Raw genomic sequence first — 24,887 nt, 5'->3', positions numbered from 1 at the left:
AGCAGAAACGAACGACATGATGACATGACGATGAAATATGCTTTAATGGCCAGTGGGCCTGGCGCGAGCGCTTCGCCCCGCGCCACTGCCCGCTTCGTCATCTTAGTAGCATTACCCGGGGCCACCGAGCGATCGTCCAGATCGATTGCTAGAAATCCAATGCATGACGTGACGATGAACACAGATACAGGATTGGGACATGAAACACTGGACACCACAATGAATGCGAAGATGGGAAGAATGCTTGCACCGGAGCACCAAGTTCAATCTTCACCGTTTGCCAAAGGCTATAAGGCTCATGGACACGCCGAACGGCTTGGGCGGGGTTGCTGTCTTCGCTCGAGTGGTCGTGAGGTCGCTTCGTCGTGGGGTCGGCTTTGGGCTCTTCCTGGTCGTTGTGTGTTGTGGTCAGGGCTGGGGACAGCAGCTGGTCGGGTCTGAGCAAAAAGAGCTGGGCGGAAATCTCCATGGGCTTTTGGCAGATCGGCCCTGCATACGGTTGGCTTCGACGGTGCAAGGCGAGGATGGGGATGAACTGCACCTCCAACCAAATGTTATGTGGTGGCATGACAAGCGATGGAACACGGCGACACAACAGAAACGGAACGACGTGGTGACATGACGATGAAATATGCTTTAATGGCCAGCGGGCCTGGCACAAGCGCTTCGCCCCGTGCCACTGCCCGCTTTGTCATCTTCGTAGCAATATGACATAATAGCATAGGCTACCAGGCCACATATAAAGCCCCGTTTTAACCAAGCCATGTGAACATGCCTGCATGGCCTAAGGGTAATGTGAATACGAGGGCCCTGGCAGGCTGATTCTGATCATCATCATCATCAGCTGCAATATACCCACTGCAAGGCGAAGCCTCTCCCATTTTCCTCCAATTAGCCTGGTCCTGTGCTAGCTGCATCCACTTAACCCCTGCAAACTTCTCAAATTCATCCACCCACCTGACTTTCTTCCACCCTATGCTTCGCTTTCCTTCCCTTGGGATCTAGTTGGTTACTTTTGCAGACTATCGATTATACTGTATTTGCACTACATGTCCTGCTCATGCCCATTTCTCCTTGATTTCGACTAAAATGTCAGTAACTCGAGTTATTTCTCTGACCACTCTGCACGCTTCCTTTCTCTTGATGTTACACGTACCATTTTCCATTCCATAGCCCTCTGTGTTGTCCTCAACTTAACTAGAACCTTTTTCGTTAGCCTTCATGTTTCAGCCCCATAGGTGAGTACTGGTAAGATGCAACTGTTATGCACTACTTTCCTCTTGAGCAAGATCAGTAAGTTGCTAGTCACGATATGAGAGCCTTCTGATATCACCCTCCTATATGAAAGGAAAGGCTCCAGTTGGCAGCTCCTGCCAAGCATAACATTAGGCAAACCTACATCTAGTCAGTGTGCACCCATGTAAACCGCTAGCTACTGCCTGACAGTGTGATACTCGTCTTTCACTCAATACTGGTGCTGGCGCCGGATTTTTCGGTGAACGGGGCCTTTAACGTTGTCGCATTAAAAGGACACTGGCAGAGAAAGAAGCCACACACGGTGCTACACATAGCGCTTTGTGTGCCTTCTTTCTCTGTCCGTGTTCTTTTTGCTTGTTTTTTCCATTGAAGTGCTATTCGCTATGTAAATGGCTGCCTTATGCCTATTTGTTGCTGGAAACTTTCTATTCTGTCAATAAGTGAAGTGTGATAGGCATGAATGGCTTCCTCGAACAGTTGCTGCACATTACATTGGCCTTGTTTGAGATTCTTTCGATAGTGATAAATGCTCGACCCATGCATCAGCTTTGATTTTGTGTGTGTCTAAACTTGGAAGCCTTCTCTAACACATAGCTGCGCTTTTCCTGCATAGCACACCTGTTGCCTGTGTAGCCCATAGCATAGCCATTCTAATGGGCCTGATACAATTTTTTTCTTACATTTATTTTCCTGAAATGTACACTGCATAAAGAGTGCAATATTTGTTGGACTCACTGGTGCTTTACAATGTGGCATGCTCAATGCTAGTTTTGTGAACTCGCTAATGGCAGGCATGTGGCTGATTGGTTGCAGTGGCAGCAGTCCAAATAATGTATCAAAGAGCGAGAACAAGCACAAAAAAAATACTTCTGGTCCAAACTGGAAAATCCTGCTATGAAGTTGCACGAGCCGTGCTGAGCTTTCTGTACCATAGTGGTGGCCTATACATGGCCTCAACTCCTTTGCAGTGGAATAGAAGCTACAAGTTCACTTCAATGCATTCACGAGTTGGTCATACAAATCTAGGTGCCATTGTCTTGTTTACATAGCTCCCACTCCATTGTCAACAAATTACTAGAAGTATTGTGCCAAAGTGTCTGTGTTGTATCTGAAATATGTTGTACTTGGAACTTGCAAGTCATTAAAGTACAGAGTTTGATGCTTTGTTGCTCCCAACATTATCACTTCTAAAGGGGCACATGGTTCCTCTACAAAGTGAACCTGCCCCTCTAAGCACAGAGTGTTCATTTTTGCAGCAACAGCTATCGTCAGGAGAGGCCGGTGTGCCCACCACCTCCTGGATGCCTACTAAGTACTATGTGTGCCAGCCAGCTAATGATGAATATTAACCCCCATTGACAAGGCTGGGCAGTGTCCCTCGCAGAAGTCGGTAAGGCAACTTCGGAGAGCATGGTTTGCCGGCACAGGTAATAGAAAAACTGCCTTAATTTGAGGCTTTCTCTTCCACTGAAGCGATTTCTTTTAAATGCAAAATTGTGACATTATGATGGCAGAAGATTTTGCAGGAATTTATTTTACCAGTAGGCATCCAGGAGTGCACATGAAATGTCTCTCCTGGCCACAGCTGTTGCTGGCTAAGAACTGTCTGTACTTCAAGCAGGGACATCATCGTGTAAAGGGGCCTTGTGCCCCTTAACGGTGCTAGTACTGAGAGCAATAAACCATCAGACTTAGCCTCAGCCCCTTAAAAAATTTCACGCCTATACCTTGCTGACAATGAATTAGGAGTTATGCAAACAAGTAGTAACACAGCCCGAAATTTTTTTTGGGTGGACGTTATACGTCGCTGGTTGAAAAAAAAAAATCCTAAAGCAGGAGAAGGATATAGCAATCGGAAAATTTCGGTGGCGTGTTCCAACACCAAAACAACTCCACTGGCTATGACCCTGCAAACAAGGCAATGGATCCCAGACCTGTGTGACCAGCTTATGAATGCACTGAAGCAGTGCACTTGCAGCTTCCACCCATTGCAAAAAAGTTATGGTCAAGTACAAGCTACTACTGAGGTACAAGAAGCTAGGCAGGGTTTGTTTGGGGGAAATTCAAGCTTTGCCTTTAGAGTAAATGTTATAGTGCTTTTAACACTGCCTTTTCATTCTAGAAGATTTTTAATATATATTTTTTGTTTAAGTTGGTTTTTAAGGAAAGGAAGGTACAGTGTCTCACTCCTCTGCGGACACCTACACTTAATTGTACAAGTAATGGCATACAATAAGAGGTACATATGTCATTGGTTCGAATCCTTATTGCAAACTAGCCTTCAACTTGACCAGCAGATGGATGCAGAATGGGAAGCGAAATGGTATGGCACCACCCTGAACACTGCACAAAGAACGGCTGTGTCACAGTGTTGATTTGAAAACACATGCACGTTTTGCAGACAACTGCTTTGCTGCACAATGGATTGATGCTACGACAAAACCTTTCAGTACAAACTTATCTTATGTCCAGTTTTTCCTGGCATTCCTTTTAATGTGCAACTTCTTCCCTGAACACATTTCTATGCCAGCTGCAGATAGGCAGACAGAGCATACTCTTCTGGCACTTCAAGGCATTGGTATGTCTCCCTTCCTCTTCCACTTTTTCTTTTTTCTTTCCTTCTCACAGATTGTGATGTAAATGCTGGCTGAGCCATTCAATGATGCAATGACCAAGCTGAAGCAAGATCCTTGATATATGCTACGGCCTACTTAAATATTTGATCAACACTTATAATTTCCCCTACAGAGTTTTTCCTCACTTCCTGTGAATATCTGGTCATTCCTTCACAGACTGCAAGCATGCAAAGAGGTGCTGTATGTGGGCATGTTTAAATATTTGGGCATGCTGCATTGTAATTAGTAACATTAAACTACTTATCAGCAATTTTTACACAAAGATCAAGCTGCAAATCAAGCATGGCCGCCCCATGTGCTATGTGAAGAACAATGAGTACAATGGCAATGAAGTATGTGCATGTCAGTGAGAAATGCAGTAGCAGTAAAAAAAAAAAGTAGAAAAAATTTTTTAATGGACACACAACACACTCTCACTTTTAAACCAGTACACCACTTCTGACAATCTCAAAGTCGGCAGAGAGTCAACAAAGCAGTAACATTTCTCAAAAAAAAAAGGAACAAACAAACAAAAGGACACAAAACGATGCAACGTTTCTTTCAGATGCGAACTCTGATGTCTCTCTTGGCTCACCGCCCGCGCTCCTTGCTCGGCATTAGGGGACTGGACAGGGATACCACGGCGAGCAGAGGCAAACTTGTCACTTGATCTTCGTGAAACAGAACTCCAGGTCGTAGATTCCAACAGCTTGTTCCCCTTTCTCATCATAATCAGCCCACTGATTGTCCTCGAACTCGACGTCTACAAACACAGTTCCGCTTCCCGTTGCTTCAGCGCTGAAGCCATCTCTGGCATCGAACGCAACTGGTTCAGCTCCACGGCACTCGAATACGGCAACGGTAGCAAAGCTGGATGCATTATCGGCGCTGTAGGTCTGTAACTTGTCATTCAGAATATCGATGCTGTTTTCCCTGCTGCACAGCCTGCACTTCAGGACCAAGTTGGCATTTGCACGTCTCCCCCTCATAGCAGTTTTGTTGGCCGCCTCGACCGTCTGCCAAGAAGTCGTTTCTTCTCCACAATTCATGCATTTTAACTTAAGGCGCCACACACAGTCACGACTCGGCGTGAAACCTGTAATGTTGTCCAGATTAGCACGTAGCTGTAAGTCAATCTTGACCATTTCTGGACGCTTAAGACTAATCTCGTGGCAAAGAACGTTCGAACAGTCAATTAAGACTAAGCCCGTCCAAAAAAATCCAACACTGCTGGCTTACACTGTTCCACATTGGCTGATTAGGCTGATCACTGATCACTTTTTAACAGCGCGCGACAACCACCGCCAATTACAGGGTTACAGCAATTATGCCACGAATGCTTGAAGACATGTTGAACCAAATTACTAGACTCAACCTTATTTTAACTATGAAACTCGACTTTAAGACCTTACCACTTTTGAAGACTACAAGACTGTGGCGGCACCTGTAATCTCCCCACTCGGCCATGTCATGTGATTTTGTGACGTCACACAACCTGACGGCCAACCAACGCATGACCACGTCACCTGCCAACTGCCACCTTCCAGATTAATGCTCGTCATATTTTATTTTTTTCTCGCAACGCTCACGACGCTGGATTTTGTGGAGAACGGGGCTTTTAAAGCAATCGCCCTAAGAAATACATTTAAGAAACGAGAGTCGAAAACATTGGTACTGGCAAGACATTTAATCGTGATCACTGTATCAAGCGCTGTCACAGGAAAACAATGTCTAAGACTCCCATGTTTATTGGCCGCTGTGGTGTTTAATGCCTGCTTTTAGCGTGCATTTAGGCGGCAAGTTCTGCAAGCACGCGGAAAGGCTGCATAGAGATTCTTATGGTAAGCTAAGAAATAATTGTTAATTGTTATTAATTAGTTATGTCGACAGGAAATTAATACTGTCACCATCTTATATCCTGATCGTTATATGATTATAAAAAATAAAGAAAGAAAACCACATCCCGCGATCCACCTCACCAACAGCATGCGGTTGATTTTTCTCCTACTTTGTAATAAATTGGCATTCAGGGATAAAAAAAAATTGCAGTATTAATTTCCAATAACAGCAAAAAATAATAACAACTGAAAAGATGGATACATTTCCTCATGCTTTTCTTGGTTTCACTGACTCTTCCTTTGTACGCATGTAATAACGAGTCCCTAATTTCCCTACAGTTGTCTGCGATTTCTATGCTGTATAAATATTCAGAAAAAAAAAAACGGCGCATTTTGCGCTTTGCACGAGAATTAGAGTTTCTGTAAACGTATTTTCTTGCAAAAGAGAATTCAAGAAAGCTTAATTACGGAAATATTTTCTCAATAACCACATTTGTTCCCGAATTTGAACCCAAATATACCGTCCGGTTTTCCCCTCCGAATTCTGCACAAAACAAAAATAAAAGACAAGAGACCTTAAATATACAGCAAACATAGTTTTGGAATAGAGAGGAATTATTTCAATAACGTTTCCCTACGAGCTTTGCGGGGTGCCCTGCATGACACGCATGTTAACTTGAGCGCATGGCATCAAAATTAGGTGCAATAGTTGTGCCTTATTATTATTGACACCTTTTGCTTCTTGCAGGGTGGTGATTCATGTTTTACTTGAAGTTCTGGCACAAATGTTAATTTCTCATGGAAACGACTGATTAATTATTTCAAGTAATCAAATTTAAGGTAAGATAATTTTTATAGCTCTCCAAAGTCTTTACAGAGAAAAGGGGCGTCTAACTTCATATGATGCCCGCGGCCGGACACGGCGCGAGGCGACGCACGTATATGCACTTGTGCAAGCACACACACAGTGACCATATCGGCACGTTATCACGACGAGTAAAGACTAATTCGCTAACTAATTATTTGTTGGCTTGAAGAGAAAAGTATCAATGCAAAAGTTGCAGATCGCTTTGAAAAACGGTTAACTACGTTGTTTCCATCATACGCGATTAACGTAGCTATATTTGTTTGTCTACAAAGAAAACTGTCACGTGACCAGCTACTACATTAAAACACTCACCCAGTGCGCACGCAAAGATTCATCCAAGAGAGCGCTGCAGAGAAAAGCGGATTTTGTTACCTGGGATGCGTCTCGGACTCGCCGCGGTGGCACAGTGGCTAAGACGCTCGGCTACTAAACCGGAGTTTCGTGGTTCGAACCCGACTGCGACGACCGCCTTTAGATAGAGGCGAAACGCAAATGCGTCCTTGTGCTGGGCTATGTCGGTGTACGCTAAAGATCCCTAGGCGGTAGAAATTATTCTGTAGCCCTCGACTAAGCACTTCTTCTTTCGTTCCCACCTTCCTCCCTTCCCTTACTGCACGGTTCAGGTGTCCACAGAACAAGTGTGACAGATACTGCGCCTTTCATTTCCTGTACACCAATTCGCATATTTTTACTTTTCTCTCAGCATTGATGTGACGCAGCTATCACGAGAAAGCTTTTTTTTTATTGCGCGAAGTATATCGCTTTCGACAGTAATGTATCGATATATATATATATATATATATATATATATATATATATATATAAATGCTATGAAGCATGGTGAAAACAAGGTTGGCTAGCTTTTTTTTTTGAGACATGGAAATGCAACCTTTTTATTGGCACATTGTTCCTCAAGCAAATAATCAGAAAGTTAATTAGTATCTAATAATCATCAACTTTCGCGAGCGAAACAATGCAGCAGACTAGGCGACTCTGTACATCTCTTAGTTTGTATCCTGCAAAATGAGGGACACCGACCATGCCGATTGTGTGTTTAGTTGAGTATATTGTCCCTTTAATACTGTCAAGTTTTCGGATTGGTGGCCGAAAATCGCCGACCTCTTTCGTTTTTAATTTTCGTCGTCGAAGCCTCTCCACTGTGCATACTATAGCACAACCACGGCCTGACTTGAGCGCCGCCGCTGAAGTCCGGTATTGGCAGAACCAACATAAGTGGTGTTGCGTCCGGACGGCGGCTTCAAAGGGACATCTGGCCAAGTGCCTTTCGAAGAGGCCACAGTGAACGACTTCCTGTGCCACGCATTCTCTTCGGTCCTTGTTTCGACGTGTATCGGGAATTTATGACTGTCTGCGCCTTCTCCGCCCAAAAAGAGAAACACACAGAGCAGTTGGCGCCGATCTTACAAGAACTGCGTTTACGCGGTGCTGTCTAACTGCTCGGTTTTCGTCACTTCGCGCCGCGGCCGAGACGCGACTCCGGGGCCATTTGCCGTGAAGCGGAGCGGACGGAGCCGGCGGCGCAGCCCTTTCCAAGGGTTTCGGATACCACCTCCAAGGAGCGGCCGCTTCCGCCGCGGTCATAAATTTTAGGCTGTGGCTAAAGGTACGTCCGACGGACCCGATCAATGGTCTTAAAGGTACGTCCGACGGACCCGGTGCGTTTTACTTCGGGATACGACGGACGGATCCGGGAAATATTTTTCAGAGGTACGGCGGACGGACCCGATCGGTAGGGTTCTTCCGACGGACCCAACGCATTTTTCTCCGATATGGGCCTTGGGATCCGTCGGGAAAGCCGGACGGATCCGAGATCCCCAGATGTGGTTGTAGCAACAACACGGTAGCCATATGTAGCCAAATCGAAGTTGGTATGAGGTGTACGTGCGAGGTGCAGGAAGTATGTACTACTGCATGCGAGAAATGTGAAATTACAAAGAATAGTACAGTGGAAAGAATAGTGCCTAGAATGGGTGATATACTACTTGATGGCATGATGATAGGTTTACGTGAGTTGGACCGCGGCAGGGTCGCAAGCACGACCAGCGCAAGCGCATGTAATCGCGGTGTTGACAGCCAGCCCGCGGCCCGCACGTCCGCTCATTTGGTCCTCGTTATCATGTGGATTAACGTCTACGACGGTCGTTATGTAGTTATGTAGTTTTGATTCTTCAAAGTTTCCTCACTTCTGTCTGTGATGAGATGCGTCACGTAACGCATCGCTTTCTGCTCGCATTGAGGTTTGGTGCTGCAAGTTCTACGTAGTCGCTAAAAAAGCTGGGTGCCGCCGGCGTGTCTCTAGCCCAAGCATCGCGTCATTCGTGTTTGTTGGAGGTGTGGTTTGTGCTTACCGTGAGATGCTGTGATGTACGGATTGCGTCCTACTAGAGTGCTGTGTGAGACTACGAAGAGTGCTGTGATGAGTGCGCCGATGTCCGGACGGACATCAGTGTGACCGTTTATGATCGGCGATGTTGCACGTGCATGTCAGTGTTTATTAGGTGCAATGATAATTTATTTACACGCGCTGTGCAACAATCAGACGAAAATAAGTCATCGGCAATTTGTTAGCCTGCACTACAGAGCTCAAAACTCGGAAAATGGGAATGCACATGATGCAGTTTTCGCATGTTGGAGCTAGTGGACCGAAAAATAAGTGCCCAGCCCACACCGCTGGGATGCGCATTACTACAGGTGAAATGGTTCAGGTTTCTGTAAAATAGCTGCCTCGCACAGCACCTTCCTAAATGTTCAGGCTTTGTACTATTGTTGAAGGCCACTTTATCATTAATAAAAGAACGAATATGCTTTATGTGTTAATAGCTAGTGCTTTTTCAACATATGTTCATTTTTTTTTCGTTTTTTCTTAGTTTCCTTTGTTTTTCATGCTAGAAAAACACAAATAGTACACTTTTGAACTTGTCAGTCCAAAGCTGAACATGAATATCTGCCATGCATGTGACAGCTTTAATGCTAGAAAGGTTGACGTGTATAGCATGTACGTAGACGCTGCGACATCTCAGTGGCACGTTCGGCTACTTGCCCCAAGGTCGTGATGTTTAATGCCAGTGATGGCAGTCGCACTTTGGTGCAGGCGAAATGCAAATGCTTCTGTTTTCTGCAAGATGTCAACGCAAAGTACAAAGCCCGGGCAGTCAAATTAGTCTGGAGCTCTCCACTACTGTATTTTTCATAGCTACATAGGTCACTTTATAATGTGAAACCCTACATGCCACAGGTAGGCTGCATTGTTTTTTAGATTTTGTAACCTCTCATCTATGTTTTGCAACATTTGGCTAATTTTAGTTCTCAAACAGTTGTTAAAGATGAAACCAAAGCAGTTCTTGGCATGGTTTCCTGCTTGGATTAATTTGCTAATTGCAGTTCTTTGAAACTTGCATCAATGCTGGACAGTTCAAATAGCAGGCAGTTGAATTACAGAAATGATGTGGATCGTGCATATCAGTTCGGACAAATGGAAAGTAATGGTCCCCTCCTTGCATGCATAGGTGCCCTTAGACAAATACATACTCGGGTGTGTGATTGTGACGCATATCAAGGGTCAACAGAAGGCCATGTGGAGCCAGTGTGATATTCTTCATGAAGGCTAAAGTAGAATTGTACAACAGCTGCTGTACCATGCAGAAAAAAATTGATCGTTTAGTGTATGATTAACTGACCATGAATAGCATCTTACTCAGAGTATGATGTGATATATATCTGGTTTAGCATCCCAAAATAACTACGGCTATGAGGAACACGATAGTTGAGGGCTCCGGTATAATTTCGACCACCTGGGGTTCATTTACATGCACTGACACCGCACGGTGCATGACGGCCTATTGTTTCGCCTCTATTGAAATGCTCCTGCTCTGGCTGGAACCAAATCTGCATCTTTGGGTTCAGCAGCCAAGCACTAACTACTGAGCCAGCACAACGGGGCCAAGTATCAAAATGCATGCCATTACATTTCCTTCTAGCCTGTGGTTTTCTTCACAGAACTAATGTATACAAGGAAAAGTAAATAGCAAGAAAACACTAGTTTTATTGCACATTATATTCACATTTCAGCAAACACTCTCGAGGAAAAAAATTCTCATAATGTTTGCATGAAAACCATGAACATCTTACAAAAACAAAACAATGCACTTACTCCACTCCAATTATTAATGGGCAAGGTTGCATCTATGCTACTACACTGCACTTATCACAAAACCACAAGCCCCATCTGCTTTGGCCAATCACTTGATGAAACTAACGGAGACAGATGTCGCACACCACAGACTGGTCGTCTCGCAACATATCTCTGCATATGTTGCATTTCAATTTCATGCCTTTCCACTTAGCTTCAACTGTTGCCAGCATTACTAGTCACCCATCTTTTCTGAAATTCCTTTTTACGCTGTTGGGATCAGCATCCTTGTTAGCGATGGTCTCTGGAATTTTCGATGCTATCATTTTCACATCTTCCTCATCTGGAAGAATGAAGGAAAGACAAGCTTTGAGCAGAAAAAAAAATTAGGGAGACTCCTAATCTCCACCTGTAAAGGGTATGGTGTGCCAGCGTTAATGGTTCTTGTCTGCAGATCCCACTGTGGATTCCTGTTAATTTACATGCCCTTTGCTACAAACATATTTACTAATTCCTTAATTCATGTCTCTGTTATCTCAGATATACTCATTAGCATACGGTCGTAGGCTGCCCTGTTAGGTGATAGACAACCTGGCATAGACCTCTGTAAGCCTCAACCTTTCTTAATTGGAGCTGAAACGTCCCAGAACATATTTCAAATACAACTTTGTAAGCTTGACTTAACAGCTCCTGCCATGTCGTGTGGCCTCGTGACATTTGGCTCGTGGCACTTTTGGCTTGTGCACAGGGGTCATCTGTTAAATACTGGTTAACATGCATGAAAAATACATTTTCACAGAAACTGGTGGTAAATGGTCAAGTGGTGCACTGCAGATTCTGAAATGTATACCTATATGCATGCAAGGATTGCATCATCACATAACATGATCAAGAGTTCTATCAGTACCTGTAGTTACATAGCATTTCAATGTCCATTAAAGGACCACCTCAGACAATGGTTGTTGTTACCACAAGACCTGTTCTAACAGCGTACTGACACCATTCCACTGAGCGATGGACATGTATATGCATACCCTAGATAGCTCATGATTGTGGATCTCATTTATTTCTATGACTTCCAAGGAGTTCCTGTCGTCAGAAACCCTATACTTTATGAAATCGGGACAGTTGTCTTGAAAGGTGATGAAAAGAAATAACCAGGTTACCTTGACGCAATGCTAAATTACAGAGGGTGAATATGCTGCATGAAGATACCAAGAAGCTTGTACAAAGAAAAGTGAGAGTGAAATGGCAGGATTTTTGAAACATTGAAATAAACTACAAACTATTCTTGTCAAACCTGTCATTAAGGAATGGAAACCATGCAGTATTCAAAAACACAACATGGAGGCCATTTTAGGTCATCTTCACAAAACACATACCCACACCTCACACACAGCTTCATACTCATGAAATAGGACAAACCAATATGCAAGGAGTGTGGAGATGAACTAACAATGAACCATATCTTACACTTGCGCCAGAGTCGAGAAAATAAGAGGAAACATTTTGTACAATTTTGCAACAGATCCCTTTCCATCCCAGCATGATCCTAGGAGAGACGTGCAAATTTCCTGCATTTTTGGTTTCCTAAAATGTTCCTGAACAAGCTACATCCTAAAGAACATTTTAGTCATTACACACAAAATAAATACATTAAACCTTGTTCTTGGTGCATGGCAGCATTAGTCGCTTATGCACCATAAAAAAATCAACACAATGCTGTAAGGTATACCTTGGTTAGCTATGCTATATGAGACAAGCTTTCGGTCTGGTGTGGTCCTTATTCACGTGAAAGCGCTATCATGAGGGTCTATGTCCCAGCGATCGGAAAGTGGCCTATTCCAATAATTTTACAAACTGAAGGCGATTCTACAGATTTCTAAAGGCTGGAGTGCTCAACTGTTTTATCATTGTCCGCCTGGTTTGACAGCCTGGAGTGAAACTGTTGAAGAGAATACATTTTTGAACATTTAACGCATTTCTGAAGGCGTTGCTTTCAATTACGGGGCCCACAAAAAGCAGCTGAATGTCAAACGCCGCCTAGGTAGGCTTTCTAGCAAGACAGCGGTGTAGCGTGGAAAATCGCTCCGTCGGTCCATCGCTGGCGCCGCTGACTTGACAGGCGAACTGTTCAAACTTATAGCTACTGACCACACCTGAAACACTGAATTGCGCATGATCAAGGCAGAATTTCTCTAACACTGAGCACTGGTAACTATCGATTTCGCGCCCAATATTGTGAAAATCTGTCATCTCTTCGATCGTTGATACGTCCACGGTTGAATATTTATGCGCCTCGGGGTAGGCCAGCCGTTGGAACATGGATGCGTGGTTGTAGCAGCGATCACTTGCATGGCGCACTCTGCAAAATTCCAAGAGTCAGCTTCTGCAACGAAATGTGCAGCGCACATTTTCTACCGCGTACCTAAGTCCGGCGATGCATGCATATCGATCCCGATCGTTTCAAAGCTGCGCGGCCGTTCAGTCGGATCACGCTAACCTCGAGCATGCGGGGGTTTAAACTACATGTACGCAAAATTAAACGTCAAGAAAAAGATGCAGGCTAAGCACTTTAGTCTAGTCTTCCCCTAAATACCAAAGAACATTGCTGTTCACAGGGGATTCGGATCATTCGCGCTTCCGGCTTTCCGGTTGTGCACTCTAGCTCTAGCGGTGCGGTGCAGTCGGTCTTTGCCTCGACGAGTCGATGTGCAGCTCGCCGCAGTAGCAGTGGTAGCAGCGCAGGCCTCTAGTAGATTCGGCATGTCTTCTGCCACGGCTTTGAGGTAGAACTTAAACGAAGAATTTAGCTAGAAACATCCTGTTTCCTCGGTCTGCATGTGAGGAACGAGCATAATGCCATTTCACATACATACTTTGGACTGCCGAATGTTCTGCACGGGGAGGTGTGTGTGTGTGTGTTGTGCCGGCGCTAGAACTTCGGAGGTCGATGCAGGACCTAAGACAGCGTAAATGCTAGGAATAGCTCGCTCGCATTACGGGCAGATCGAGGTGATAGTTTAGTGCGAAGCGAAAGCTGCTCGTGAATGTGCGTATCTCGATGCCAGCTGGTGGAGCTGGCGCAGTACGTAGCATCGCCTGCAGCTATGTGCGTGACAGCGATGCTTGCCGTACACAACCCTAAGTGAAGACCGTGATCTATGTTAGAACGGATGCATTCTTCGTAGCACCTCATCGAGAGTCGCGGCTAGCTGATATCATAGAGGATCATTCACGCGTAGCAAGCGGAATGTGGCCGCGTTCGACGTGCATATAGCCATGAGCCTGTATATCGACGTCCGCCGTATCTTTACGAGAATCGAATGGATACGTCGGACGTACCTTTAGACACTTCGTAAATTTTAACCCGCGTCAAGCTGCCCTTTGACCGTGGGCGTTCCTCTGGACTCTCTCCCACAGTTACGTGATGTGACGTGCGTTCCTAGGGACTCTGTGTGGGGACCTGGGGAACTTTTTCGGTAGATATACCGAGCTCCATCGTATGCGAGCTCTCTCTCACTGTGAACCTGGAACATGTAACCTCTTGTATAAAGTCTCTTTCTCTTCTCCTCTCAACTGAGCCTCTCGCTTCTTCGAGCACGGCACCAACACCGGAGGTATACCGGAGGAGCCGATGGCGTCGCTAACCAAGTCCCAACAGTGGATGGCAGCTCGGTGGGATGAGCCGGCGTCAGCTATCCTGGTGTGGTGAGTGCCGCGTGTTTGTCTCTCGATTCGCCAGATTGTCTAGCGCAGGGAGTCGTTAGTCGAGTTTGGTGCAATTTAATTATTGCAGAAAATTTTGTTGCCACAGGCCAAGAATTGGGTGGTTTGAGCACAAAATTTATCAGGGAGCAAACGACGCAGAGTGCAAAGTCAGGATGGACAAGCTTAAAGTCCGAGACCTTCTTGAAATCTGCCAGGAGTTGGGCATATCAGTTGGCCCAACAAAGCGCAAAAAGCCAATTCTAGAGCTAATGCGGGCAGAGGAGGTGACTGAGGAAGAAGCCGACGAGGCTTGGGAAACAGTTCTAGAGAGAAAAAAACTAGAAGAGAAGAAGCTGGAGAGAAAAAAGGAAGCAGAACAAAGAGAGCATGAATTACAGCTGAAGAAACTCGAGATAGAGGCACTTCGTATTTCCACGGGGCGCTCTGTTTCTTCAGGTGGTCAGTCCAAAATGAAGGACCTTCTGCAGCCGTTTAGGGTGGGCGAGGACATAGCACTTTTTCTCGTTAACTTTGAACGCACATGCGAAAAGGTCGGCTTCGAAAGGGACGAATGGCCACAAAAGCTGTTGACTGTACTTCCATGCGAGGCTTCCGTGGTAGTCGCACGCCTTAGCAACGACGAGGCTAAAGACTACGATAAAGTTAAAGCGGCGCTGTTGCGGAAATACCGTCTGTCGACTGAGGCCTTTCGGCAGCGTTTTAGAAACGCGAGGAAGGGTACAGAATCTCATCAGGAGTTTGCGTATGAGATCAGAGCTAATATGACAATGGCTAAAGAGCGCAGGCGCATATGAAGATCACGACAAAGTGGTCGAGTGCATTGGCCTAGAACAATTCTATCGAGGAATCTCGGAGGAAGTTAGATTCTGGGTGCAGGATAGAATGACGGAACTAAGTTTGGATAAAGCAGCCGAACTGGCTGAAGAATACAACATTCGCCGAAATGTACGCCCGAAATTGGCAAAACAGGAAAAAAGCGACAGAACGGACTTTGTTCCTCGCAGGCTCGAAGGAAGGAGATTTTCTCCTCCGAAAAACCTTGAAAAAGCTCCTCCACAGGCACTGGGGAGCGGAACGGAGGGCCAGGCAAAATCGCCGAATCCAGCGGAAAGGTCAAAGTCACCTGATGACAACGCAAGAGCATTCGAGGCGCGCAGGCCAGTTGTATGTTATAACTGCAAGGAACGGGGCCACTTGGCTAGAAGCTGCAAAAAGAAAGTCGCTTTTGCAAGCATTGCAGATTCTGATGAGAATATGAGGCTTTTACAGCCGTACATGCAGGAGCTGCTTGTTAATGGCAAGAAATGCAGAGTGTTGAGAGATTCTGCGGCCACCATGGATGTGGCGCATCCGCGTTGTGTTTCTCCGGAACATTTTACGGGAGAATGCGCATGGATCCGGCAGGTAGTAGAAGAACAGAGTGTCTGCCTGCCACTGGCTAAGGTGGTAATAGAAGGCCCGTTCGGGAAAGTATGCACAGAGGCGGCGATTTCTCCCAACCTACCTGATCATTTCCCCTATCTGTTTTCGAATAAATCTGAGCAGATACTGAAGGAACGGGGTCAGTCGTTCTCTAATAGCATAGCTTGCATGGTGTTAACCCGTTCGAGGGCTCGCGAACTCTCAGGAAAGCTCGGAATCACACCGCCAAAAGAAGCGCCAGTAAATGCGACAGCTGAGCCCGACGCTGTTCCGCCTGTTGTTCAGCCCCGCGCTCCAGACGATGAGAGTCAAGGGGAGGGCACTGAAAGCACAGAGGCGCCTGCTGAGGAAACCCGGGCGCAGGCTCAGTATTGTCACCTGCGTCCGACAGCTGGAAGCAGCTCGCACTGCTCGACAAGGTAACACTTGTTGCCGAGCAGAAAGGAGATGTTTCATTGAGCGCCCTGCTAGAGAGTGTCAAACAAGGCGCCCCCAGAAAGAACATTTCGTTCTATGAAAAAGATGATCTAATGTACCGCCGATACTCTGACAGTAGAGGTAGAGTATACGACCAATTGTTGGTCCCGCGGAAGTATCGCAAGCAGATTGTAGACCTGGCACATAGCAACGCTTGGGCCGGCCACTTGGGCATACGAAAAACTAAAGCAAGGTTAGTACAAGAGTACTACTGGCCCGGGTGCTGGAAAGAGGTAGAGGACTACGTTCGCTCGTGTGACACATGCCAAAGAATTGGGAAGTCCACTGACAAGTGGAAGGCACCGATGAAATTGGTTCCGATAATTACTGAGCCATTCCGGCGGCTAGTTATTGATATCGTTGGACCGCTACCAATGTCGGAATCAGGTTGCCGCTACGTCTTGACCGCGCTGTGCGTAGCCACTAAATTTTCAGAAGTGATCCCCTTGAAAGAGCTAACTGCTGCATGCGTCGTGGATGCTTTGCTGGCTATTTTCTCGCGGATCGGATTCCCAGCAGAGATCCAAAGTGACAACGGAAGCGTGTTCACTAGTTGTCTCACGACGACGTTCTTTGAGCGATGTGGAATCAAGGTCGTGCATAGCTCGGTTCACCCTCCGCAGTCGAATCCGGTTGAGCGAATGCACTCCGTTTTGAAGAGAATTTTAAGGGCTCTTTGTTTTGAAGAAAAACGTGATTGGGAAAGTTGCATTCCTGCGGCAATGTTTGCCCTCAGATCGGCTCCTCACGAGAGCACGGGTTTCAGTCCGGCAGAGCTTGTGTACGGGCGTAACTTGAGAGGTTCACTACGATTGTTGCGAGAATCGTGGGAGGGTCAAGGCGAGAATCCTGACGTAGTCTCTTACGTGTTGCAATTGCTGGAACGCCTGGGAAAGACCCGAGAGATAGTGGAAAGCAATATGAAAGCGGCGCAGACGCTTGCCAAGGCACGCTATGATAGGACGGCTCGCAGGCGAAATTTCAAAGAGGGCGATGAAGTCATGTTGCTATGCCCTTCGAAAAAGACAAAGCTCGATGTTCAATGGGAAGGGCCAGCCAAAGTGGTGTCCAAGCTTTCTGACACCAATTATGAGGTGAAGCTTGGAAGAAAACACTCTAGAGTGTACCACAGTAACCTCATGAAGCCTTACATTCAGCGAGAGGCGGTGGTGAACCTGGCACTTAACCTCCCAGAGGAGGAAACCCCTCAGATTCCACCTGTCATGACGGGAACCACTGCGGCAGACAGTGTCCTGCTCGCCAAAATCGAGGCAGAGCCCGGTTTAAGCGAAAGTCAAAAGAGCGACTTGGAACAAGTAGTCCAGGATTTCTCTCTCGTCTTCTCAGACAGACCAGGCAAAACAAACTTGGTAGAACATGATATCGAGTTGACAGATGATAAGCCGATTCGATGCAAGGCGTACCGGGTTTCTCCCAAGCAGAGGGAAATTATGGAGGCTGAAATTCGCCGGATGTGTGAATTAGGGGTGATAATTCCAACCGAAAGCGATTTCACGTCGCCATTGATTTTAGTTGAAGTCCCTGGCAAAGATCCAAGACCTTGCATAGATTACCGGCGTTTAAACTCGGTAACGGTCGATCAGACGTACCCAATACCAAACATCGAAGAAAGGGTTGAGACAGTATCCCAGGCTAAGTATATTTCAACCTTAGACCTTGTTCGCGGATACTGGCAAGTTCCGCTTACTGAGCGTGCCAGTCGCTACGCGGCTTTTATTTCCCCGTTAGGAACATTCCGACCAGTGATGCTCAGCTTTGGGCTGAAGAATGCCCGTTATTGTTTTTCTCGCCTAATGGACAGGGTTCTACACGGACTGGAGAAGTTCGCTCTTCCTTACCTAGATGATGTAGCGATTTTTTTCAAACACGTGGGAGGATCATATAGATCACCTGCGTAAGGTAATGGAGAGGTTGATGGCGGCAGGGCTCACGGTAAGAGCTGAGAAATGTCACTTGGGCTGCGCGGAAGTCACCTACCTGGGGCATAGCGTTGGAAGGGGTAGACGCCGACCATCTGAACTGAAAATAGCTGCCGTGGCAGACTATCGTCGCCCGAAGACTAAGACAGAAATGAGGGCTTTTCTAGGGCTTACTGGTTATTACCAGCATTACGTCAGGCAATATTCCGAGATTGCAAGTCCCTTGACAGATTGTCTGCGAAAAACAGAGCCCGTGATCATTCAGTGGGACGCCAAGAAAGAGGCCGCGTTCGAAAGTTTGAAAAGGGTGTTGAGTCAAAGACCTGTTCTCACAGCGCCCGATTTTTCGAAGCCTTTTGTCATTCAGTGCGATGCCAGCGACCGAGGTTTGGGAGCCGTGCTTTGTCAGACCGACTCGAATGGGCAAGAGCGACCCATTCTGTACATTAGTCGCAAATTGAGCACTAGAGAAGAAGCGTACAGCACATCAGAAAAGGAGTGTGCATGCCTCATTTGGGCTGTACAGAAGCTCGCCTGCTACGTTGCCGGGTCAAAGTTTACTATAGAGACTGACCACTGCCCCTTAACGTGGCTGCAAAGCATATCCTCAAAGAACGGCCGCCTACTTAGGTGGAGTTTAGCTCTTCAGCAGCACAACTTCGAAGTGCGATACAAGAAAGGAAAGCTGCATACCAACGCTGACGGTCTCAGTCGAGCATTCTGAAATCAATTCAACCCCTTTCCTACCTTGTTATGCATCTGTGTAACCGAATGCATTGTATTCATAGACGTTTATGATTTCAGAATGGTATGTACCGCATGCAGTCGAATAAGCGCACTTTGAGTTTAATGCAGCGCCACTATGTTTAATGCGCACTGGGGAATGTGTGCAGGTTGTCAAAGGGTGTGCGAAACCTCGGGGGCATCAAAGTCACCTTAAATCGAAACAGCTAGATATAGAAGGGAATAATACAACGCTCCTAGTACAGTGAGCTGTCCCCTTCGCCTGCCTGATATGCTCTAGCATTTTAGACATTCATTTAGTCGAATTGCATAATCAGATGGCGTCGTGGTGTAAAGGCGCCCTTGCGGGAGGTCTTCTTTGGGCTTTTACACTTGTCGGGCACTCTGGTTCGTTTTTTTTTTATAGCATATTAGCAGAAACGATTGTTTTCTTGAAGATCTGGCGTTTCGAGTGGTTTTCACGGGGTGCTTACTGTGCTGGGTGTGTTTGGCAAAGGCAGTCTTGCTGAGCGCGCCAGGCGTACACAAGTTCCAAGCGACGGGTGCCGCTGAGTGCTGAGAGGAGGACACCATGCAGCAGAGAGAACCAGAGATTCGGAGAAAAGCGGAGCCGACCACTCGTTCGAGCCTTCGAGTCAACGCATCAAGTCAGCCGAGCAGCGCCAAACTGCGCGACCTCCTGATGCAGTGTCTGGCGGCGGGGGTGCTGTTGCGTCCGGACGGCGGCTTCAAAGGGACATCTGGCCAAGTGCCTTTCGAAGAGGCCACAGTGAACGACTTCCTGTGCCACGCATTCTCTTCGGTCCTTGTTTCGACGTGTATCGGGAATTTATGACTGTCTGCGCCTTCTCCGCCCAAAAAGAGAAACACACAGAGCAGTTGGCGCCGATCTTACAAGAACTGCGTTTACGCGGTGCTGTCTAACTGCTCGGTTTTCGTCACTTCGCGCCGCGGCCGAGACGCGACTCCGGGGCCATTTGCCGTGAAGCGGAGCGGACGGAGCCGGCGGCGCAGCCCTTTCCAAGGGTTTCGGATACCACCTCCAAGGAGCGGCCGCTTCCGCCGCGGTCATAAATTTTAACCCGCGTCAAGCTGCCCTTTGACCGTGGGCGTTCCTCTGGACTCTCTCCCACAGTTACGTGATGTGACGTGCGTTCCTAGGGACTCTGTGTGGGGACCTGGGGAACTTTTTCGGTAGATATACCGAGCTCCATCGTATGCGAGCTCTCTCTCACTGTGAACCTGGAACATGTAACCTCTTGTATAAAGTCTCTTTCTCCTCTCCTCTCAACTGAGCCTCTCGCTTCTTCGAGCACGGCACCAACACCGGAGGTATACCGGAGGAGCCGATGACGTCGCTAACCAAGTCCCAACAGTGGTGATGCGCCGGAATGCGAAGGGGAACTCATGGCTTCAGTGTCATTTTTGGCATGCCCCCGTTTCGTATGACAATGTGGCTGTAAAACGGCGAAGGAAGTATTTATGCGACCTCATAGATACGTATATATCTTACGGCTCGTCTCCTCAAAGCCAGTTCTCTAGCTCAATAAATGAGGATTGATTGATGAATGAAAACCTTGCGTCTAGAATGCACACGCTATGCCTACAGTGCGTTCCTCGTGCTCACGTCTACGTTATTGCCCAATAACACATTTTTGTCGCATATATATTCTTTTAGGGAGTGTTTGGAGTCTGCTTCCAGCAGAAATGCGGTGGACCCACTGATGGAATGCACTAATGAATACCGATGCAATTCCATCATGATAGCTTCCGCCAATCGCTCATGTCACACAGCAAAGTCTCCTTTCGGAGTTGCAGGACAAATGAACCGTTACTTCCCATCGCTCGGTGCGTTATGTGTTGGCACGCGCGCGCTTATTAGCTCTTGTACAGTTTTATCAAAGACATTCCACCCGTACATGCAGCGTCACGCACTTTTTGAAAACATACGTGTTTTTACCATATATCGGTTCTGACTCGACGCGATAATTCCAGCTTGGTTCGGCATCGTATTTTACTGGAATGCTTGCAGGCTGTCATGACGAAGGAACGATATACCATCACGCAACGTACCTTCTTCCAGTGCAGCTGCATAATCGGACGTCCTTCCCGAAAGCCTCTCCTTCGCTGAGCGTTTCTGGCAGGCGTGCTTTCATCGTTTCCGGCAGCAGGAGGACAGCAACGCCTCCTGCCACCGATAAGGCACCGAAAATAGCGCTCGGGATGACGACGCCGTAGAGCTGACCCTGCGAGACCGCACGATAAGAATTTACGGGAGTGTATAGGCAACCTGCAATGAAGTTTGCTGTGTCGATCGCCGCGCCGTAACACATATCTTAGCGAGAAGACCAAACACTTCTGAGGCGGCTTTTTAGGGCATTTTCACGTCATCTGCATGGGCTTACGGGGATCAGACTGCACACTCTGTCGAAGCTTTGCATAGCATGTGTCAGTTAACTGGGCTACATCGAAAGCGCTTGGCGAAGGACGTTATCTGTCACACGCGTATCTATAACAATGATGAATATGCTCAGTCGTTTATCGCGAACCAAGCGGCTAACAGCAGCATTTTCTAGTAGTGCAGTTTCCCTATAGTGGTGGTGGCATTCGAACAGTCGGTCAAGTTTGTTCGCTCCATTTTCGCATACACGCACTCCCACAACGAATTACAGAGAAGCCGTCTTCTTTTGGCAATAAGTGCCTTTCTGTACCACACCAAAAGAAGGGGCAGAAAAGTGAACGGACAATCCATCGGATTGATCGAGACAGCTTCATTTTCAGTGTTGGCGATTAAATTGCTTCATATGCAATTTTAGCTACTCTAATTGGGCAAACGGCGAAAGCAACGGAATTTGAAGGAGATAATAACGTGCGCATAAACTGAGCCGTTACGCGGATAACAGTATATACAATGCGTTGGCATAAACAAGTATAAGGCAGGCGCCACACACTCGCTGCACGGACGAACGGACTGGAGGATGAGCTATTGCATGAAATTGGCTGTTGCTTTTTGTGTGTTTTTTTCGTATATAAGTTTTCGTACAAGGCTCGCACCAGGTAGAGTATATGAGGCGTGATGATGAGACTGATGCTCGCTGTCATGGCGGCAATACCCATGGCGGAAGTCCTTAGCACAGTAGGGAACAGTTCGGCGCTGTACACGTATATCGTGGCGAAGGAGGCCGTGATGCTCATTTTTCCCAGGCTGCACAGCACCACAGGGGGCCACGCACTATCTGCGCTGAGAGCAAACATGCAAGGGTTTTATTTTAGGTTATTTACTAACAGCCAAGCAGCTGGAACTGAGCACGTTACAAAAATAAAGAAAAATGGCGAAGGGACGAAATGAATTATCTGCAAATAAAGCAGCAATTATAATTGTGCAGACGTGAATATGATGTGTGCATCCAGCAAATGTTGCGGAGGGCACTTAAGACTGCTTGAGTGTTGTGAACGCGAACGCAGCTGTGGCCTATTCTGAATCATACTGCGTCGCTAATTAAAAAATTTCGACTAGTGTCGTTTCAACGCACCGTTCTGGACGATGGCAAGGAAAGGAGCATATGGTCACAACATCACTACCACATGACTTCGCTATCACTGCGACTACTGCTGAATGTACCGCACATTCACGCAGCTTGGACCAACGCGCTGTCATTACCTGTCGGTGGCGCGCCCGTCTCGCAATCGGAAGGTTCTGAGTTCAATTCCTGGCGTCGCCAAATCAATCAGGATTACAGGAAACTCCCTGAGAAATTTAGCATTAATACGAATGTTTCTGACCTCTTCCTGATTTTACGTGACCATCCTTCCACGCACCGGAACAATCCGAGTTTGGTTGATAACGGGACATATTCGCTCTAGAACTGTACCTCACATGGACATTCGTGGTTGGTGTAGAAGTAAAAAAGAAAGGGAGAAGCTGGTTTAGAATTATACGCATAATATTCTTGCATGTGCTCCAGAAAGAAAGCAAAAATTACGCAGAAAGCACGTTACGTCCCCACCCCATCCTTTTTCTCGCATGTGCATCCCTTCTCCCTTTGAGATCCAGAGATGTAGAGAGAGACGTCAAGTGCATTCCGAACAAAAGACGCTCCTTAATGTTCTTCAACTTGCACTGAGATCGCGCAGAGTCTGGTAAAGAATCCCAGGAGGTCGAAGTTAATAATCCGGAGCCGTCCATGAGGGAGGTACTAATCCCCCATCACATCATTCAGTTCCTTTATATATGAGCCGTTAAACGCTAAGGGAGAGACGCAAGAAAAGGAAGTTGTATTTTTATTCCACTTTCGCTAGCTCCACACAGAGGCAAAATTATATGTGAGAAATGACTAGCAGTCCTTATTATAGGTACCACATGGATATAAGAAAAAAAAAGGCTATAATGACGTATTACGATCGGCGATCCGGGGCACCTTTCATGATAGTCGGCCTGCGACATGGCCGTGCACTGACCAGTCGTCGGCTGTGTGTCGTCACGAGACCACGTGACATGGTTGAGTTGGTTAGGCGCTGCCTACTAGGGCTTCGTCTTTGAGATGGGAGGGTGAGATGGGAATCCAGCCTTCCAGGACCCTTGGACCCGGAGTTATTATAGACATGCTGCCCCTATAGGTCACGTAGGCACGCTCATACGGCTTGGTTAAAGCAGGACTTTATATTTGCGTCGGGTGGTCCTTCATATAATGTGTGGGATGTAAGAGGCAAAAATGAAAAGATTAGTGATAGGTATACGATAGCAAGTACATGCACACGTAAACGATGATCCGCAACGGGAGCGGTCGCTTCGTAAATGTGAAGTTTAGAACGCTCGTTGGCTTACGCTAGTTCCTTAACTTCCGCGAGGAGCCCGACTCCATGCTTCATAAACTCAATGAGACGTTTAAGAGAGGCGTAAAATTTTTGAACCATCCTTAGCGGCTACTTGGCTAAGGAGGCATTCAGAGTGACGAGGAGCCGCTTGTATGCGTTTGGTATCGAGAATATGCGCTCAATATTTGAAGTATAATTGTTCAAATTGTAAAAAAAGGCAAGTACACCTTTATGACTCTGTAATTATTTCGGGTTACGCTCCTATGGGCTCTCGTTTTTGATCTGACACGTTTTGTTTCAAATCTGTACGTACTTGGTTTGACAGAGAAACATGGCTGACCTGGCAGTATGCAACTGTTTAAAACGGAGGGGCTTTGCATCACTCGAGGTCAAGAGATCGCCCCCGACTGGAGGGCACCCTGAACTCACCCCAGCCCGAACTAATCATCCCTTGCATTTTGTGGCAATAAAAGTTGTTACCACCACCACCTGCAGGAGTAGCACCGAATTTTCGCTCTGCGCGCTTTTCTACTAGCAGTGGGCGTCACCCGAGCCGGCAGAGACGCCCTACTGCGCAAGCGCAAAGCGAATTGTTGTGCATGGAAGCGTGCGTGCCGGTGAAGGAGCGACGAAAGGGAGCATGGAGGTAGCACAGTGCCTACCTAGGAAAAAGGGCGCTTCAAGAGAGGCATCATTAAGTGCTCCTCAGTAAGGCGTGTTAAAAAATTGACTAGGGAAGGCGAGCCTATCTTAAGTCGTCCTCACTCAGGTAAGGAGCGTTTCAAAATTTGTCCCTAAGTGTCCCTTCAATTATTTATTTATTTTACTCTTAGAACCGAAAAGCACGGGCTAGGAATATTTAGGTGAGGACACAGCATGGGCGAGGCACTGGACGCAAGTGACCAGATAAAGTACCAGCGTACGCTCCTCCGAACCGGGTCGCTGATCGCAGCGCCAGCGTCGATATAGCGGTGAATCTTCGCCACAAGAAAAAAAAAAAAAAACATAACGGCGCCGTTCCGATAGCAA

The 24,887-nt window shown here is 46.8% G+C and overlaps 2 protein-coding genes and 1 pseudogene across 2 annotated transcripts in view; all 3 read right to left on the bottom strand.

The window, feature by feature from the left end:
- Positions 1 to 21,253, bottom strand: part of LOC146205251 (organic cation transporter protein-like) — a 199,655-nt gene extending 178,402 nt beyond the window's left edge. The window contains exon 1 of the mRNA XM_084582482.1: positions 21,117 to 21,253. The gene's annotated coding sequence lies outside the window, so the exon portion shown is untranslated. The remainder of the gene's footprint in view (positions 1 to 21,116) is intronic.
- LOC146205249 (organic cation transporter protein-like) overlaps positions 1 to 24,887 on the bottom strand; it is a 79,383-nt gene that overhangs the window by 37,084 nt on the left and 17,412 nt on the right. The window contains exons 8-9 of the mRNA XM_084582939.1: positions 22,098 to 22,279; positions 21,117 to 21,289 (exon numbers count right to left, since the gene is read on the bottom strand). Of these exons, the coding sequence (XP_084439065.1) occupies positions 21,117 to 21,289; positions 22,098 to 22,279 (355 nt within the window). The remainder of the gene's footprint in view (positions 1 to 21,116; positions 21,290 to 22,097; positions 22,280 to 24,887) is intronic.
- Positions 4,271 to 5,872, bottom strand: LOC146205252 (CXXC motif containing zinc binding protein pseudogene; annotated as a pseudogene).

Source organism: Amblyomma maculatum, chromosome 1, assembly GCF_055883805.1.
Source record: "Amblyomma maculatum isolate TAMU_Amacu chromosome 1, ASM5588380v1, whole genome shotgun sequence".
Classification (NCBI taxonomy): Eukaryota; Metazoa; Arthropoda; class Arachnida; order Ixodida; family Ixodidae; genus Amblyomma; species Amblyomma maculatum.
This window is presented reverse-complemented; position numbering and strand designations above follow the sequence as displayed.